Here is an 18,622-nt window from a genome sequence, read left to right as displayed (position 1 = left end):
TTCCTTTGCTCCAGATCCATTTGCATGCATCCCCTTGGGATTGTTGAATCCAAGAGTTCTGACTAATTCCTTACCCCCATACATCTTCCCTTTCATCTAGCATCCCAGGTTCTCATGGGCACCAAAACCGTTACCAGATGATTATACATGTCATCATTTCAAAATAACTTACTGTTTCTTTAGGTTAAGTGTGTGAAAATGTTCACGTTTGTCTTTCATTACTTGGGGGTTTGGTACAGTGTATGCTGGTTGTTTGCAAATTTATGCTGCTTGTGCCTCAGTGCTTTGCAATATTGAAAATAAATAACTCATCTGGAATCAGGTCATATTTACCTCTTTTCAAATAATTCAGACATTAGTCTTACAGGCTCCAGCCAAAAGAAAAATCCATGGGACTAACATTGTGCCTGTTCTTAGCACTGTGTTCTCTGTGTAAGACCATTTCCCTGGATGAGATACAACTGAATTTGCCTGTGTGACTGTGTTTTGACAGTGGTGACATTCTGTTTACCCTTCAGAGAACCCTTTCTGCATGCAAACCACATGCTGCTTTCCCCAGTAATAGACATGGTAAATGTTAAGTGTGGCGACAATTCCACAAGAATACGTTAGTCTTACAGAATTTACTAACTTTCTGATAAAATGTTTATTACCCAGTTTGTCACATATTTGAACATGACAGAAAGCTTGCGCAGTGTGTGGGAGCTAATAACAGCATCAGCAATGGCTTATCAAGTATCAGGATGGCTCATCTCATCCTTCCCCACTATCAACATCATCATCTCACAGCCACGAGTGAACTGGAGTGAAGGCTTTTTAATTACACATACCTTTGTACACTTAACTTAATACAACTTTCTATACAAAGTCATGAAGTTGACATTCTTTACATTTACTTCAAGCTCTATTCTCAAAGATTAAACATTATATGACAAAAACTACATTTTTTTCAGGAACAAACCAATTTAAAAATCTTTCTTGAGATCAGTCCTTTCATATAACAACTATGACCCATAGTTGAGCAAACCCCCCCCCCCCCCCCGGTGCTTAGATCTCTCGAGATTAAAGGCTAAGGTGGTCATTTGGACAGCATTTCTTAAATAAATGCCATGGAGAATTCATGTTCAAATAGAATGCTAGAGCAAGATTCTGGCATATGTTGAAGTCAGGCAGATCTAAGACTCAAAATCATCTCTGACCCTGTTTCTGGAAACATCTTTATGAAATCTCTTAAGGCCTGTTTCATCAGTAGCACATGGGGGAGAGGAATGCCACAGGCCTAGTGAGTTTAAGTAGCAAAGCCAGAAACTATGCACAGAATATCCCTTGCTTCATTTCTCCTTGAGAATGATGCAAATATACCACAGTAGCAGTACATTTTCCTTATTGACCCAGGTAGGATAGGCCAATGTGACATAAAAGTTGATGTGAAATGATTTACCATCTTTAGAAACCAGGTCAAATCACTATTTTTCTAGCTACAGCAAATAGCCCAGGAAATTTTGTGATTTAAACATAAAGTTACTTTCAATAGAAAGCCAGAAAAAATAGGTCTTCTAATTAAGTACATTTTGTATGATCAGTGCGTGGGAGAACACGACTATGGCTCATGGATTTTGCTGGAAATCTCATTAAAACAGGACTTTCTGTGTCATAGGGCAGGATAACATTATTAAAGATCCTTTATACAAACATTACAGAGGTGGTCATTATTTAGGAAAAAAAGAAAATTTGTATCTAGACAGAGTACATAGCCTCAAGCTTGTTGTGTCTTGTGAAAATGTTGTTCCTGGGTTGTACCCTCTATGCCAAGGTTCAAAACTGCCTCTGTACCTGGAATGAATCAGACAAGAGCCCATCCTCACATGGTTTTGGAGACTTCTTCCATAGTTTCCATGTCAGCAGATTTCACTGAGGTTAATCACATGATGATCTTCCAAGTCAGCATCATCACAGATGATCTATGACATGGAAGTATTATTCCTTCCTTGCCCTTGTGGTGTGGTGAGTTTGTCAGTCATGGTCTCTGGAGTTCAACCATTTAACCCTGAGCCACCACTAAGCTCCACACTTGGATTTCAGCATCTATTAACACCACTAGCTTTGATGATAGATTGTATACAAAGCGACAGAGCCTGGCATTCTTTTTATCTTATTTATTTATATATTTATTTATTCATTCATTCATTCATTCATTCATTCATTTTACAGCCTGACTGCAGTTTCCCTTCCCCCTCCTCCCACTCAGTCTCCACTCCTCCCCTCTGCCCCTCTATCCACCCCTCCTCCATAATCACTCAGCAAGGGACAGGCTTCCCATGGACTTCAGCAAAGCATGGCATATAAAGTTGCCACAAGACCAAGCACCTCTCCGTATTCAGGCCAGACAAACGCAATCCAGCTTGAGAATTGGTTCCCAAAAGCCAGTCAAAGTGCCTCTGCTTTCATTGCCAGGAGTCCCACATATAGGGCAAGCTACACAGTGGTCACCTATATGCAGAGGGCTTAGGTCTATTCCATGCAGGCTCCCTGGTTGTTGTTTCAGACTCTATGAGTTCCCATGATCCGAGCCTGGCATACTTAAAGTTCTCCCTGAGTGAAGTGCCATCATTTGGATTAAATATTTAGAATGAAATTTGGTGCCTGAATTCTGATCAGTAATATGTCTTTCCTTCTAAGGTTCTGAAAAAGGTTCTAATAGAAATCCAAAATAAAGAAAAAAGAAGAGAACACCTGGTTTGGTACTACTAACCATGGATTAGAACGTGAACTGGACCAGCAAGGTTTCTAGACTAATTTGCACCTGCGGATCTAGTCAGAGACAGCAGCTGGGAAACCTTGGGTGTTGATTGCTTCCAGATCTCTTATGTTGGAAGAGGAACAGAAGGAAGACTGTCCCAGGATGGAAGGCAGGTCTGAATAAATGCTGATTTGATATTATGCATGTGCACATGTTGTGTTGTTTTTCCTGACCTGCTGCATTCAATACTTAAACAGCTCGTATTTCTCACTGAATGACAGAATACATCTCCTGCTGATGATAATGGACAGAAGGTGTGTGGGGGCGGGGGGCTGAAAAAGGAACATGCTGAACTCCAGAACCAGTGTAGTGTACATGATTGGGCTTAATCTTGATGTGACCTTCTAATGCAATCTCATCATTCCTGTGTTCTGTCTGTACACCTGTCTCAACTGGTTTCCTTGTCTTCCTATGACAATGAGTAGGACAATATTTTAAATGGGAATTCAAGCTAGTATGGGATGTAGAGTTACCTAATATTTTTAAGCCTATTTTCTTCTAGGGGGAAACAATTCTACTAATGATTTAGTCACATTTCTTACCAAAAACAGTGTCTCTAAGATCTGAGGACATGTAAAAAGCATGTGAAGGGTTTCCCATGAAAAAGTAGAAGCCCCAATAATGTGTTTTAAAGTTTTCTGTTTAGAGGAGATGGAAGGAGAGGCGACGTTTACTCTATTTCCACAGCATCAGAATGTGACATCAAAATTCCAGACAGCACAATCATCATAGAAACAATGAACTTACTTTGGTGTGCTTTATCTTGCTATGAGTTTCAAACATATTTAGAGTTCTGAAATGGTGGAATTTCTAAATCCATCCTTGGCATGTGTCTTCCATATTTGAGTAAAATTACTATGGAATTTCATCATGGCCAAATTTCCTGAGAGACAAATTAGAACTTACTAATTTCCTTTGTTGAACATTTTACATTCTGCCAACACAAACTAAGATTCCTATTTGCTATAGTCCATCTAAAAGAAAAGGATGGTTACATTACAGGTTAATTACAGTCCATTATTAGTACAGAGAAACAAATTACATTGCTTTATTAAGCATTGCTGTTATTTACATTTTTCAAGAATACAACTTCCAAAAATAACAGTTAATGGTATATATTGAGTTCCACTTATTTTTCACATAATGTTTTAATATTGCAAGAACAAAAATAGTATAGAATATTTCCTAACCATGATAATCAGCCTGGTCAATGATGAAATGCATATAGTATGATAATCTAGATATCTTTTATTTCTTTTACACTGATAGAAGAGTTCTTAAAGTTAACAAAGTTTTGGATCTTAAGTCTCCTAAACATTGACAACATTAGTTCACATTTTTCAGTTCTTAGATGAAGATATCAATACTTTCTAATGCATATTTTCCCATACTCTGGGTACAAGCTGAAATAAGGACAGATAGCTGCTCTTCTGATATATGTATACCTATTGTACTCCAGCATTGTGGGTGACAGAGGAGCTAAAGCCTGGAGATAGTGGTCTACTTGGTTTTAACTCAGCTGCAGAGCAATTTGGCTGAGTGAAGACCAGCATCCCGCAGCTCATGTCCTGAAGGATGTAAGGGACATGAAGTACTGTCTCAGCTTACTAATCAGCATCTCTCTGAAGTGGTCTCCCATGAGAAAGTAGAAGATTGGGTTGATGGCACTGTTCAGAAAGGCCAGAGGCCGGGTCACGATGTACAAGGTTTTGATTACTTCCTGCGAACATCCCTGTGGCCAGCTATCAAGGCGTGAGGCGATCCTCACATTGCGCATGATATGGTAGGGTGTGAAGAGTACAGAGAAGACCACCACCGCCAGGACCACCAGGCGCAGAGGCTTGTCCAGCGGCAGGGCAGTCACCTGCTGCCTACTTCTCATTCTTAGGAAGACTACCATCTTGTAATAGAAGAAGCACATCACAGAGAGGGGAAGGAGGAAGCCCAGCAAAGTCAGGCACAGGCTGTAAATGAGGTTGTATTTAGGGTTTCCAGAACTTGCATAGTCTTTGCAGATGGCGTCTTTGTCTGTTGGGTCAGAATTTATGAAAGGGAGTATGGGTAGAACTTCTAAGGTCACCAAGACCCAGACAGCTAAAGAAATTAGAACGGCAAACTCCTTCTTTTGCAGAACGTGCTCTCGGAAAGGATACTTCATGAGCAGGTATCGATCAATGCTGATGAAAGTGAGGAAGAGGATGCTGGTGTAGAGGTTGGCATGAAGCAAGTATCGGTTGCCTATGCAGAGAACATCTCCATAGATCCAGTTCTCTTTGGCATAACTCCTTATTAGCACCGGAAGAGTGCACAGGAAAGCAAAATCAGAGATGGAAAGGTTAAAGAGATAGATGTTGCTGCTGTTCCAGTTCTTCAGACAGAAGAGGTACCCAAACACCACGGTGATGTTCCCAAACATCCCGAAAACGAACTCCATCCCATAAAATGTGGATAGGTAGTACTTTTTCAGGATATTCTCTGCAGCCAGCCAGTTTTGACAAGATGAATTCTGTGATGAAAGCAGAAAGGAAATACAAGATCAAACACTAGACTGTGACCAAGGACGACCAAGGACAAATGGTAGAACACTAATTGAAAACCTAACACTTCACTGTGGAGAGCTGGCGAAGAATACATACATTAGTCACGCATGGTGGGGCATACCTTTGACAGCAGGGCTGGGAAGAAGAGGCAAGCAGATGTCTGTGAATTCCAGGACAACCTAGTCTACAAAGTGAGTTTCAGACAAACCAGGGCCATGAAGTGAGACCCTGTCTCAAAAAAAAAAAAAAAAGCACATGCTCATACCCATTAGTAAATTGTATGCAAACACACATATTATATGTGTATGCAACTATATTATTTCAACAAGGCTTCATTGAACATCTTCAAACTGTATCCTTGTCTCTGGGTATGATAAGCAAAGAGTAGAGCAGGGTGGCTAATGTGAGGCAGTAGATGATTTCCTGGGAAAAAATCAGGGAAAAATATACAGAATTCTGTATTATAGATATGAACAAAAAACGAGTACTAATTAAAATGCTAGAAGACAAAAACTGACTCCTGCAATTTGTTCTTTGACCTCCATACCTGTACCTGCTAAAGTACACATGTGCATGCTTATGCATGAGCATCCATACACACACACACACACACACACACACACACACACACACACACACACGTAAATACATACATAAATAATAAGTAGAATAAAAGTGTGAGCAAGTTTTGGGATGGAGTGCAGCTCACTGTTTGGGAAATAAGAACTAGATCTCTACCTGAAGAAGAGTTGTTTCCAGACACAGGAAGAACATGTGCTGGAGCTCAGCATAGAAACAAAAAGAGGGCTTAATAAAAAGGTAAGAGAAAGTGATTAAATAAGCAAGAAGATTACTCTAACTCACCTTTGTATCTTCAGGGCCAGACACAGATCCCTACAAATTCTGCTGAGTTAAACTGAATTGAACTCAGGAAATGGAGTAGGGTTGTTGGATACAGTTGTCTTTTTGAATAGCTTTTACCTAGTTGTATATAGTAAAGGATTTTTCTCATTTTATTAAACTTAGAACATATTACTCCACTTTAAAATACAGTTTCTTCAGATTTAAAACAAGATACTGGAAACCCAGGAATACCAACAATGGTCACCATGTTTTGAAAGCTAAGAGGGTAAGCAGGCACTGTGCTCAACACTTTCAAAGGACTGCTTCATTTAATACAAATATGAAGTTTGGACAGGTGGTAGAATCATTTGAGGAAGGATTTCACTGAAGTGTAGAAACTTCAGTATCATGCTATTTTAGTCAATTCCTGTGGCTATGGCAATATATCTTGTAGTGGGCAATTTAGCAATACTAGAACTATTTTACTTCTTTACAGTTAGGGAAGTACAAGATGAAAGTGCCAGCAGATTCAGTGTCTGGTGATGAGTCACTCTATTCTCCTGGCAATGACATAAGGGCATGGCAGCTTCCTTCATCCTCCGTTACAAAGGCGCTATCCAAATTATAAGAGCAAAACCCTTTGCTTTCACAGAAGTTCCGCCATTCCATACGATTAGGTCCCAGCTTGTGGATTTTGAGAGCACAACACTCAGACTTAGCCCTTGCTGAGGTCATGTTCCTAACTTTTCTAGTTTCATTTCTCTTACTGAGACAAAATGCCCTGACAAAAAAGTAGCTTAGGGAGAGTTTATTTAAGCCCACACTTTCCGTTTCCAGTCCATCACAGCATGGAAGACAAAAGTGCATCACATACACAGTAAAGAGTAGAGCGAAATCAATGAGTGTGTGCTCATTTTTTTGCTTGCTTGTACTCAGCTGGATTTCTCCACATGTTTAGAGCTTAGGGATCTGCCTAGGAAATGGTACTATCCACTGTGGGCCATATTTCCAGCATCACTTAAGACAGTCACTCATAGGCCAACTCAATGTAGACAGTCTCTCATTGAGAACCTATGTCCAGGTAATTCTAGGTCATGTCACCTTGACCTTTAAAACTCAGCACCATACCAAGTAATAAAACATTGTAGTAAGACCCTCTGAATACTGATTCAAATCTCCAATGTTCTGATAAATTCTCATTCTCTAGCAATAATACATTATAGTTGGAATATTTCAAGGACTTCAGTAATCTGGAAATATGTTGATTTAAAAAAATAGATCCCAATTATTTCTAATAGCGAAAACAAGGTTGAAAACAAAATTTTCTAAAAATTTCCTCTTAAACAGGTTTCAGAGTATTAGTTAGAGCCAAATAATTATTTCATTGTAAATAAAAATAACCTGACCTGTTTTCATATGAAGCATTTAGACACTCAGTAGAGTTTTCTATGAGGAAGCTATGTATAAAATATATCTACTTTTGTCAAATTCAAATTTTATTCAAGTTGATTGCTGGTACTTTCGCAGTGTTTTATTTATGAAAATACATCATAAATTTGTAGACGACATCAGTATTTTATTATTGCTTTTGTGAGGTGTGTGTGTGCTTGTGTATGTGTATAAGTACATTTGTGTTCGCATATGTATTTGTACACGTGATGGCCAGAGGTTAGCATATATTTCCTCACACACTCCCTGATTTGTTGAGACAGGCTTTCACTCTGAACCGGGAGCTCACCAGTCGGCTAGAACAATTGTTCAGAAAGTATCAGGGATCCTCCTGTCTCTGCCTCTTCAGCCTATCTTGTTAGCCAATCTTGAAGCACTTTACCAGTGATTTTTTTTCCCATTTATCCAAATGCTAACTACAAAATTCCTTACAGTCAGCCCCAGTTTAACCCCCATCAAGAAAAAACTACCAAGCCTTGTTGACTTTAATGTCTATGTATTTCTCAAATCTGTCACTGTTGCTCACTATATAGAATTCCATCAGTCTGTGGAAGAGAACAGTTGTATGTATGGGATTCTCCTGCCCTGCCCTCATGCCTTTTCTGGCTCTCGTTCATTTCACCTTTTTCACAAATAACCAGTCTTGAAGAATCTATAGCTCAAAAATCAAATCACATTGAGATCCTGTGTTAAAATCCTTCCAAGGACTGAAGTCCGGATTCGTACAGCCTGCCCACCGCCCTGCGCCCACTTCAGCTCCCCTGCTCTGTTCTAGCTCTGTCCTCCGACTGCACAAAGCAGGCCCCCTGCGTTGGCCCCGACGGCATCTCTTCACTGCTGCTTTCCTCCTCGTGCCCACATATTTTATCTGCACTTCTTTCAGATGCCAGTTCAAAGATGCTGTCCCCGAGTCGGCTGTCTGCCTACCAAATCTAGATGAACTAGGTGCCCTCAGTGCATGCTTTCCTTACCCATTAAATTTTGTCTTACCAGTTTTTTACAAAGTTGTTGTGTTCATTGCTTATCTTCTACATCTGCACAGTGGCTAACAGATAGTATGTGGTCTGGAATTGCATGCTAAATAGAGAGGGCCAGAAACCTGACTGTTTATAAAGCAGTTTCGTAAATACTTCCTCCAAGGCTAGAGAAATAGTAAATCCACAAAATGAGATCTACCAATCTACTTCACCATAAAAGCTTAGCCTGTCCCTAATAGGACACATATACAATATAGATAAAATCAGTCACTATGGTAGTGAGACCTCTGATTTATAAACATATTTGTATAAAGCAAACTTTAATATGTAACTTCAAGAATTGGTTTAAGGATTTAAGACATTTAATTAGAGTTTAAACTGAAATTGCTAAACATGTAGAATTCTAAAAAGATATATACCAAAATACTAATGATTCCAGACTTATCAGTAAGATTCCAGATCACTTTTATTGTGTTATTTCTCCTTTGACTTATCTTTGTATTCTATCTGTCTGTCTGTCCATGCTTATTTAGTTGTTTTTAAATACACCAAAGTATGCATATAGTTATTAACACAAAACTTTTAAATTACAAAAAATTAAAAAATGGACCCTGTACATCAGTCCGGTCATATAAGTATAGCTTCCACCCCGCATTAAAGAAGTTCCTTTTTTCCCAGATGGAGACTATTGCAGATATCCACAACTGGGAAACCTAGAGAATAAGTAACTGTAGGTTATCCAGCCCCAGTCAGTACATCTACAACCTCTAAACCTAAGGCTCAGACAACATTGTGGAATGGGGGCAGAATGACTTGAAAAGGTAGAGGAATAGCTGCCTACTGTGAAATAGTGTCTTCTAGACACGGCAGGGAAGTTGCACCCAGAAAATCTCAACAAAATGCTTGCCTAAACAAGACTAACATAATGACAACACCTGTTGAGATGCCAGTATGAATGGGAGATTTCAGAAGAAGCTACCCTTAGTTGAGAAGTTAATGGCAATCCACAACTGTTGGGAGAGGGGAAAATTAGATTTCTCTAGGGATGAGCCTCCTGGTGTTATTGAATCCCAAGTGATCACCTCTAAGCATGTGTATGTACAATCAACACTAGGTGGACTTAATGATGGGTTATGTATACATATACATGTACATCTACCTATGTATCTATATTTGTATGTATCTATCCACTAAATATGTGTCTTTCTGTGTGCATATATGTGTGTCTAACTAAAAATTACAGAAGAATTTGAGGAAAGGAAGAATATAAGAGAAGTTGGATGGGGGCGAGACAGGAAGAAATGATGAAAATATAGTACTTATGGGTGAAATTTTCAAAAATTAAAAAAAAAGCAAAAAAAGAAAAAGGAGGGACATGGACATGGACATGTCTAATGACATGCGTGGTTCATTAGACAATGAATGTTTCTCACTGTTAGACTCAAATCTGCTGCAGCTTTCAATGCCATGAGTTTGGAAGCTTTTCCCTCCTTGCCTTCTAGACCATCGCAATCTTTTTCTCCCTTTTCTCCGTTTGCCAGTTCTTTTGTAGATCATCCTTACTTGTCGAGGCTTTAATGTTGGTGTTCTTCAAGACTCAGTTTGTGATCATTATGTCATGTAGGAAATACTGATTTGCTGGTGCATGCATTAAATGAAAATTAAGACATTAGAAAGTTTCCTTGAGATAAAAAACTCATTTGTTTGATTTTGAATTTCCTCTTCCTCTTTCTCTGATTATACCGGATCCCATTTAAGCTGAGGAAGTGCCATGGGTTTATGTAATTTATATGGATCACAAAATGGAATGGAAAATGTATCCACCAAGACATGTGCAACTCGATGCCCGGCTGCCAGTAGCTACCAATCATCAAGTCAGGGGGCAAGTGGAAGTGATGGAGAATTCTGTTTTCCAGGGATCCTGAGAGTCTGAAGACTGATGCTTTAGTAAAAACAGAGACTATCAGGGCCAGTTAAGGAAAATAAATGGCTAAATTAATTGATTACTTTTATTTATTAATCTGTACCTTTGTCTTGCTTCTTACAGAGTGAATCTTGCTTTAAGAACAAACACCCATCACCACCATCACAACCACAACTTTCAAAGTGTCTATATTCAGGTTGACTGTGTGGCTTTGGATAAACAGTTGGTATGCTCTTCCCTGAGTAACACTATTGCTCCCACTCTGGACATTCCTTAGTAGACTGTAGTTCTTTGTTAGGGTTGAGACCTCATGGTCTCTCCCCATCCACTTCAGCATGTCTCTTGTCTTTGTTCAGCCCAGTTTTGGCAGTCATGTTGGTGAGACTTTGTGGGTTCAGCTTCTGCCATTACTAGGAGACACAGTCTCACAGGAAACTCTCTGCTCTTACAATCTTACAGTCTTCATGCCCCCTCTTCCACAACAAGCCCCAAGTCTTTGTTTTGGATGTTGTTTTGTAAATAATGTTATATGGACTGAATAGGTCGTATTTTGGAATATACATTTTCATATAGGCATGTGACAACAATTAATGAAGAAATAGGCCATGAATTTGAAAGAGAGCAAGGAAGGGTATAGAGGAAGGCTTAGAGAGAGGAAAGGGAAGGGGGAAATAATGTAATTATAATATAATATAAAGTACAAGAAATAATTAAACAAACAAAATCAGAAAGTATGTGGATAAAGTACATATTAATTGCATAATACAGTGTGGATACGAATAGTAAAACATAAAGGAAAATTTTAAACCAATCAGTCCTAATATTTTTAATACTTTAATATTACTGAAATTTTGTTTGTTAAAATGCAGTTCTGCTTTTCAAGATGTCTTATAAACTATTTCTTTAATATAAATGTTTAAATTAGTCATTCCTATAGCCTTTTCCACATTCATAATATTAACAGGTTAAGGTTTTCTTGAGATAGGCTATCCAATATTTTTAGGCTGATTCAACTTCACGAGGACACACTATTTTGAGAATAATATATTCCAAATTCAGTAATGTGTATATTGGAGTGTGTTTTTGTTATGATGTCATTATACAAATTAGAGAAGCAAAGTGTGTTCATTTAAGCAAAATTCCCAATACAAGGGGCATTTCTCAAGGAATATTACTAGCCTTCCACTTTCTGGGAGCCATCCTATTTATAGGCAATGGACATGCTGACTAATATGCTGTTATTTTATTCGAGTAAACCATTAATAGAACATGTTCTTTAAGAAACACATTGATAACTAAAGTGAAATCATTAGTTCTTAGCCCACAAACACCAAGTCTATTAGTATTACAAGTAAGCTGAATGCACTCATAGGGGACAATTAGTACTCATTTTTAATTTCAACTGATGGAAAATTCATTATAATCAATTCTCCTAAATGTAAAAATAATGTATGCTCTTTATCAGAAATTTAGAAAATTGATATTAATAAAAAATCCCCTCTATTCTAATAAAAAATGTTTTTCTATATCCTTGGCCATTATAGAGAGCCTAACAGAAATTAAAATTTTAACTGCCACTGGAAAGTTATATAGTAATAAATATAATTCAACAAGTTACTTTCATTATTAAACAAATTAAATGAAACTGTATTTGCATGTAAAAAACACAAGCATTTGGTACTCATTTACTTCATTTTTCTATATTCCACAAATGACAGCAAAACACTAAAAATTATAGTATATATCAAGTTACATCTTCCTTTAAATTGTTAAAGAATAGCTTATACAGTTTGAAAAGTTCTGGTGAGTAGACTAGCAATCACTTCTTAAATTTATGACTTTAGAAAATCTTATTCTTAAATATACTCATTTTGCTACACATAAATACAAAATTCAAAGTTTATAATGATTTAAAATTCACCCTATTATGTTTTTCTTTAAATTTACCTGGTAAGTTATTTTTCACAGTGCAAGATAGTTCCCCTCTTCTGTAAATACTTTTATTTATTTAAATTGTTTTACTTATTTTTGCTGAGGCATTATCAAATACAGTGGACCTTTTAAAGTAAAATAAACTTAGCATTTAACCACCAAATCAGTGCATTTAGTGTGAGCCATAGGAAGCAGATGTGAAAGTCAGATGTGACTGCATTGCCCTTTGCTGCTTCACATCTACTTAAGAATAGTTCCCTGGGAGCGCCGTTTAGCTCACAGGCCACTTTCTGAAGAAACCCTCCCCACAAAGCCTGGCCTTCCTTAGTATGTCCAGGAGGCATGGGCTATAGTATCCCTTACCATTCTGATGACGGCCTCTCTCTTGACAGAAACTCTGCCAGGAACTGGAGACAGCTTCTGACCCAGTGCTGTGTCGCTGGACATGGCCAGGGCAGTCTGATTTGCATATCATGCAGCCAAGATTAATAATTCAAAAGGCAGGGGTAATTTATTCAGATAAATCTACAAGTCATGCAGAGGAACTGTTGGAGAGTGAAGACACAACAGATGACTCATGTCACAGGAAACACTTTTAACAAAGACATCTTGAGAACACTCTAATTGAAATTATTGTATGCACTCCCTAAACAGCAAAGAAGCATTCTCTCTTTCCACATGTATGCACACATTTAGATAATAAGGAATAGCAAACATTTTATGTTTAATATATAGTTGGAGTCACTTTTTTTCCCTTGCTTTTCACATTTTTGGTGACTTCTGTATTAAGCGTACAATAACTAAACTGCTTCGTAGAAATCCTGAGGGAACTATAACATGAACCTTTGGAAGCCAGTCTGAGCATGCACCCTATCAGTGTGCTGTTGAAAGGCTGCTAGAACTTTTGATTGTATCCATTTTATTTCCGGTGCTTAAATTCAGGAGACATAAAAAAGTACATCAAATGGCTAGGGATTAAGGAAAGAGGCACTATCTAAGATGACAATCTCAAGAGATGGCAGTAGACACATCTCAGTCAGTGCCCTGAATAAGCACCCGGAAGAGCCGACCAACCATTTCAGACAGGAAACACACCTGGCCTTTTCTCAGGGATACATTAGGTTTATATTCAAGTAAACACCTGGTTTGCTTGACCTGATTCATAGGGATTATACTGAGGATCATGCTAGGACCTGAGAAAAAAATCGCAGGCATTTTCTACTTACAGAGGGAAAAGGCTAGAGATTACTTTTGAGTATAATTTTCAGAAAGAGAATGTGTTGGAGTAGCCAGTCAGGCTGGTTCATTTTAGACATCTCTTAGGCAGACTCCTCCAAGCTGAAAAGGTACAAGAGAGTATTTCATAAATTTTGACTGCTGTTATGAGGGGGGCAAGGTGATTCCCTCTTTGTGGGTGCCTGGAGTTCCCCAAAGCTTCCTGTTTCTTTGCCCTACTTCCTGATAGTAAAAAAAAAAAAAAAAAGTGGCTTGTACTTCTCTTTTTTTCCAAGAGGAGAAACTGCAACCTGATACCTTTGCTGTCCTGCCCTACGTAGCATTGTCTCAGGATCCCTCTGCTGACAACCAGGCAGACATAAGAAACAGACCAAGCACTGCTCTTCTTCTCCTACCATGCTGCCTTACTCAGGGTTACAGAGCCTGTCCAGCCAGGCCAGGATTATTGTCATGCTGCTGGGCCACCTCCCATGTCCAGCACACAGGCTTTGCACTCCTGATTCCACATAGTGTGGTCACATATTTGTTCTAAATTTTTATTAATTTTATAACAAGGGGACAAATATTTCCCTTTGTACGGGATCTGCAAATTCTGCCCAGGAGAGCATACATCTCTCAGGAATATAATATTTCAGAGGGCAAAACTTTTGGGCTTTGCTTCCTTTGTTTATAGAAACAAGGTCACACATTGAAGCTCACTGCCTATTCCTTTTCAGTTTTCCTATCTGTAAAGTAGGGACACTTGTGACCATCCCAGGGAGCATGTTTGTCTACATAGAAGTGTGGACATTAATTATACTGTAGACTGGAGATTAGCTCAGCCCTGTTGACCAATACAGTGTGTGATACTTGCTTGCTAAAGATTAATTATTACAGAAATTTCTGATAAATCAAACTTCCTTCTGAATGGTAACTTTGATTTAAGGCTATTGGTTTCGTCACAGGCATGCTAAATTTAAATATTCTTCTAAGAACCAGCAAGGGAAGAAGATCACTGAATCCTTGTCCTGATTTTGCATCTTACTGGCTGTGTGAGCTGTGAAACAAACCTGCCTAAGCTGATTTCCTTGTTCAGAAGGGGCAGGGACTCCATTCCATAAAGCTCCCCATGTTCACAGTAGAGGAAAATAAAGCTTGAAAGTCCAATAAGCGTGCACCAGAAGTCCACAGAAAAAAAAAAAAATTCACTCAGCAGGGAATTCAAGAGAAAAAAAATCCAGAGGAAAGAGAGACATCAAATGCCAGTTCCATCCAAGACAATGATTCCCAATGTCTCTTCTGTGGTCTTTAGGACCACATACCAATTTTCTCCACCTACCAATTCCTTTATAGTCACAAAAATGTGGTACAGAGCAAACTATGAATGCCCAAATTTTCATCTGAAGAAACTGAGGCCCAATAAAACTTACATACAATGCCCATATCACACAGCTGACTAAGGACTGAGCCAGACCTTCCGGGCTTGTCTTTTCTCTTCAAATTGAGCATTAGACCTTACTCTGACTCTCACACAAAAGAAGAAACTGCTAGGTCAGAATGTAAAATTAGTGCTATTAAATACTTTTTACCATAAGTATGGTAATTTTATGTGATTTTCTCTAATAAAATGAATTTTGAATAATATAAAAGTTAGCAATAATTTACAAGATTTATTATTTATCAAATTTAAGAATTAGATTTTTCCATCTAAAACCCAGAGCATTTTACATAAACAAAAGTCAGAGACAAAATATTGAAGTGTTTATGTGATGGTCCTGTTAGCAACGCCTCTGGGCATGCTTACAAGATACATTCTTTCATTACAAAAACAGTCTGTATGGAAAAGCAGTTGGCCTAAGGGTCAAGCATTTTCACCAGATAACAAGCCAGGAAAGAGGAGGAAAATTATTCATGCCAAGAAAATTTCCCTAAGTCCTTAAGGGGAAATGTTCATAACAACCCCAAAGGGTCAAATGAACCTAAGAAGATGAAGACCGCCTTCATTTAACAGTGGTTTTGTAGAGACCAGAGCAAAGGGAATACAGTAGAGGAGAGTATGTCTATACTCTTGCAGTTTTTAGACACCAACCCTGCTCTACTAGCTGACTTTACTTTATTATGAAATACAGTCTATTTATAATTCTGTCTGAGCAATAATCCATTTCTTCTCTAAAGGGAAAATAGATAAAAACTTGTCATTTGAGAGTCACATTAGCTGGACATGGTGGCATACAACTTCAATCCTAGCATTCAGGAGGTATAGGCAGAAGGATCTCTATGAGTTCATGGCTATCTTGGTTTATATATTGAGCTCAAGGCCAGCCAAGAAAACCTCATCTTAAAAAAAAGTTACATTCATAGTGCGAAGTTCCATATTTTTAAAACTTACTTTATTTAGCTATTGTAATCCAGAGTCTCATATATCCCAGGTTCATCTACACTCCCCATGGATGAGGCCAAGACTAGCCTTAAGATCTTTATTCTCATTCCTCTATGTCACAAACACTGGAATTGTAGGGGTATACTCTTCGTGGCCCCCCACCTTTCTTTGTGCTATTGGGAGTGTTGAATGCAAGGCCTCATTCTGACTTAGTAAAACCTTTACCCCTTTATTCCAATGAGCTGTATCCTCCATCCTACTTTTTTACTTTGTTGTTTTGTTTTGTTTTTGGAACAGGGTCTTACTAAGTTGTCCAGGCTAGCCTTGGATTTACATTCTTTCTGTTTCAATCTCCTAAGCAGCTAGAATATTGGTTTGTATCACTAGGTCCCACTCAAATAATTGCTTTTTTGTTTAATTAAAATGTATTATTTGCAAAAATATCTAGTGACAGTTGATTCTGAGTCCTTCCAGTATTAGTGCTGAGAAACACAAAGAACTCACCTTTTGCCTTCCAGTTTAAATTCAGATTTCACCAGGCAAATGGTTGTTAGAGGTTTGCGTAGCATCTAGTCCACCCAAATAATATTTTCTTGCTTCCCTGATGGAAATCAAGATCTGTGAAATCCAAACATTTGTGTGAAGTCTAAAATCAAATCATATGCTCATAACGTGATCAAAGAGCCCTATTCATTAAGGTAGGAGAGTGGCCCCCTCAACTTTGAAAAATTTCATTTGCTAATTGACCATTCAACTACTTTGTCTTATTCTGTTTATTTTTATTATATTTTGTATACATTGGCTCAATTAATTGTTTATTGAGATTAGGTTCCTGATTGAAGAAAAAAGCAGAGACTAGAACAGTTCTCATTTATCTCTTAATTGCTACTTTATTCTCACAGCTGAGGTGCTATTTTTATCACTTATCTCAAACTTCACTTTCTTTTCAATAATCAATTCAAAGACATGGCTCCTTCTCCTAACCAGTTAAAGTCATGGGAAATAAGTGTACACATAGGCATAAAACCCAACATCAAGAATTTTTTCCTATTTATTAAGAATTTCAAATATGTTTATTCCATCCCCTCCCACCTCTCTCCTGGGGCCCTTCTCATGTGTCTCCTTCCAACCTCATGAGCCCTATTTCTATATCCCACTGCATCCAACTGATGTTATCTGTGTGTGCTTAAATGTGGAGTCGTGAATCAGAACATGGGCAACCTGTACTGGCCACACTGACCAAAATAAATGACGATCCCTCTGCCAGCCACCATCAACTGCCAGTAGCTCCTCAACTAGGGGTGAGATTTCATAAGCTCCTCCCACATCCATGTGGAATTCCTCCGGTCTCAATCTTGCTCAAATAATCATAGCTGCTGTGTCCACGAGTGCTATACTCATGTCCAGAAGACAGCCTTCGCCAATACTCCTCCACATCTTCTAGCTCTTACATTATTTCTGCTTAGTATCCTGGGATATTCCCTGAGTCTCAGCAAGGGGTTTGATGTTGATATCTCATTTAGGACTGAGCACTTCCAGTAATTTATCATCAGGACTTTGAGCAGTTATGAATCTCTGCATTGACCACTGCCCAGTGTACAAAGAAGCTATTTGACCAAGGCCAACAGTAGCACAAATGGAAGTGTGTAAACATGAGTGTTTAGAAGGCAATTTGACAGCATATCCACTGTGCAAAACCATCATGGTAGGCCCCACCTCTAGCCTCTGAACTACAAAGCAGGTATTTGACCTAGATGCCCACTAATCAGATGAATGGACAAGCACACATAGCACCTATATGTAACTGACTCTTTCTTACCTATACAGAAAAATTGAAATTCAAAGGAAAAAATTTAAAAAAATATTGTAACTCAGGTACAGAAAGATAAACAGCAAATGTCTTCTCATATGTAAACCCTAACTTCAAGTATTTTCTTTTGTGTGACCCCAAGGAATTGATTGTCTTCTTCCATTCAAGTCCTTGCCAAATTGTCAATGCTCCTGTCAAATGTGAAGTCTCCTTTTGTAGTCCATCCGTATCACATCAGCTAGTCTATAACACGGTACTGTTGTTGGGGTTTCAAAAGATCGAGTTTATGTAATATTCTCTGAACTGTCTGTCTTTTCTGTGGTCTCTACTAGCAAATATGTCATATGTTGTTTGCTAAATTAAATATTATCTGACATTTGACTTTGAAAACTTGCCATCATCATTGAGTCTTTGTTGTTGTGCACTTTAAGCAAATTTGGGCTGAGTGACAGATGGCAAACAAGAGATATGAGGACAGTCTTTCTCCACATTTGGTTCCATATTAGACACAATTTGTCTAGCTTCTTTTTGGCCCACTATGCTAGAATTTAACAACAACAACAACAACAACAAAATCCTGGATTTTCACTACTGGTGAGTTTGAACATAGTTGATCCACTTACTGCGGCTTTAGTCATTTCATTATGTCTGAAATTTTTGTTTAAAACATTTCACAAAATATCAGGGTCTAAATAATGAGTGACTGGTTTAATGTTCACTAATTGATTTTAGTATGAACTTTACTCTCTTGC

At 38.2% G+C, this 18,622-nt stretch overlaps 1 protein-coding gene across 1 annotated transcript; it reads right to left on the bottom strand.

Annotated features, from left to right (window-relative positions):
* Positions 1-3,543: 3,543 nt before the first annotated feature.
* On the bottom strand, positions 3,544-12,910 carry Sucnr1 (succinate receptor 1). The gene is made up of 2 exons (XM_028890609.2): positions 12,829-12,910; positions 3,544-5,306 (listed from the first exon to the last, which is right to left on the bottom strand). Exons 1-2 carry the CDS (start codon positions 12,829-12,831, stop codon positions 4,362-4,364), a joined length of 948 nt encoding a protein of 315 aa, XP_028746442.1. The 5' UTR covers positions 12,832-12,910; the 3' UTR covers positions 3,544-4,361.
* Between the last annotated feature and the right edge of the window lie 5,712 nt (positions 12,911-18,622).

Source organism: Peromyscus leucopus, chromosome 6 (genome assembly GCF_004664715.2).
Source record: "Peromyscus leucopus breed LL Stock chromosome 6, UCI_PerLeu_2.1, whole genome shotgun sequence".
Lineage (NCBI taxonomy): Eukaryota > Metazoa > Chordata > Mammalia > Rodentia > Cricetidae > Peromyscus > Peromyscus leucopus.
The sequence above is the reverse complement of the archived record's forward strand: the minus strand, read 5'-3'. Positions and strand labels throughout refer to the sequence as shown.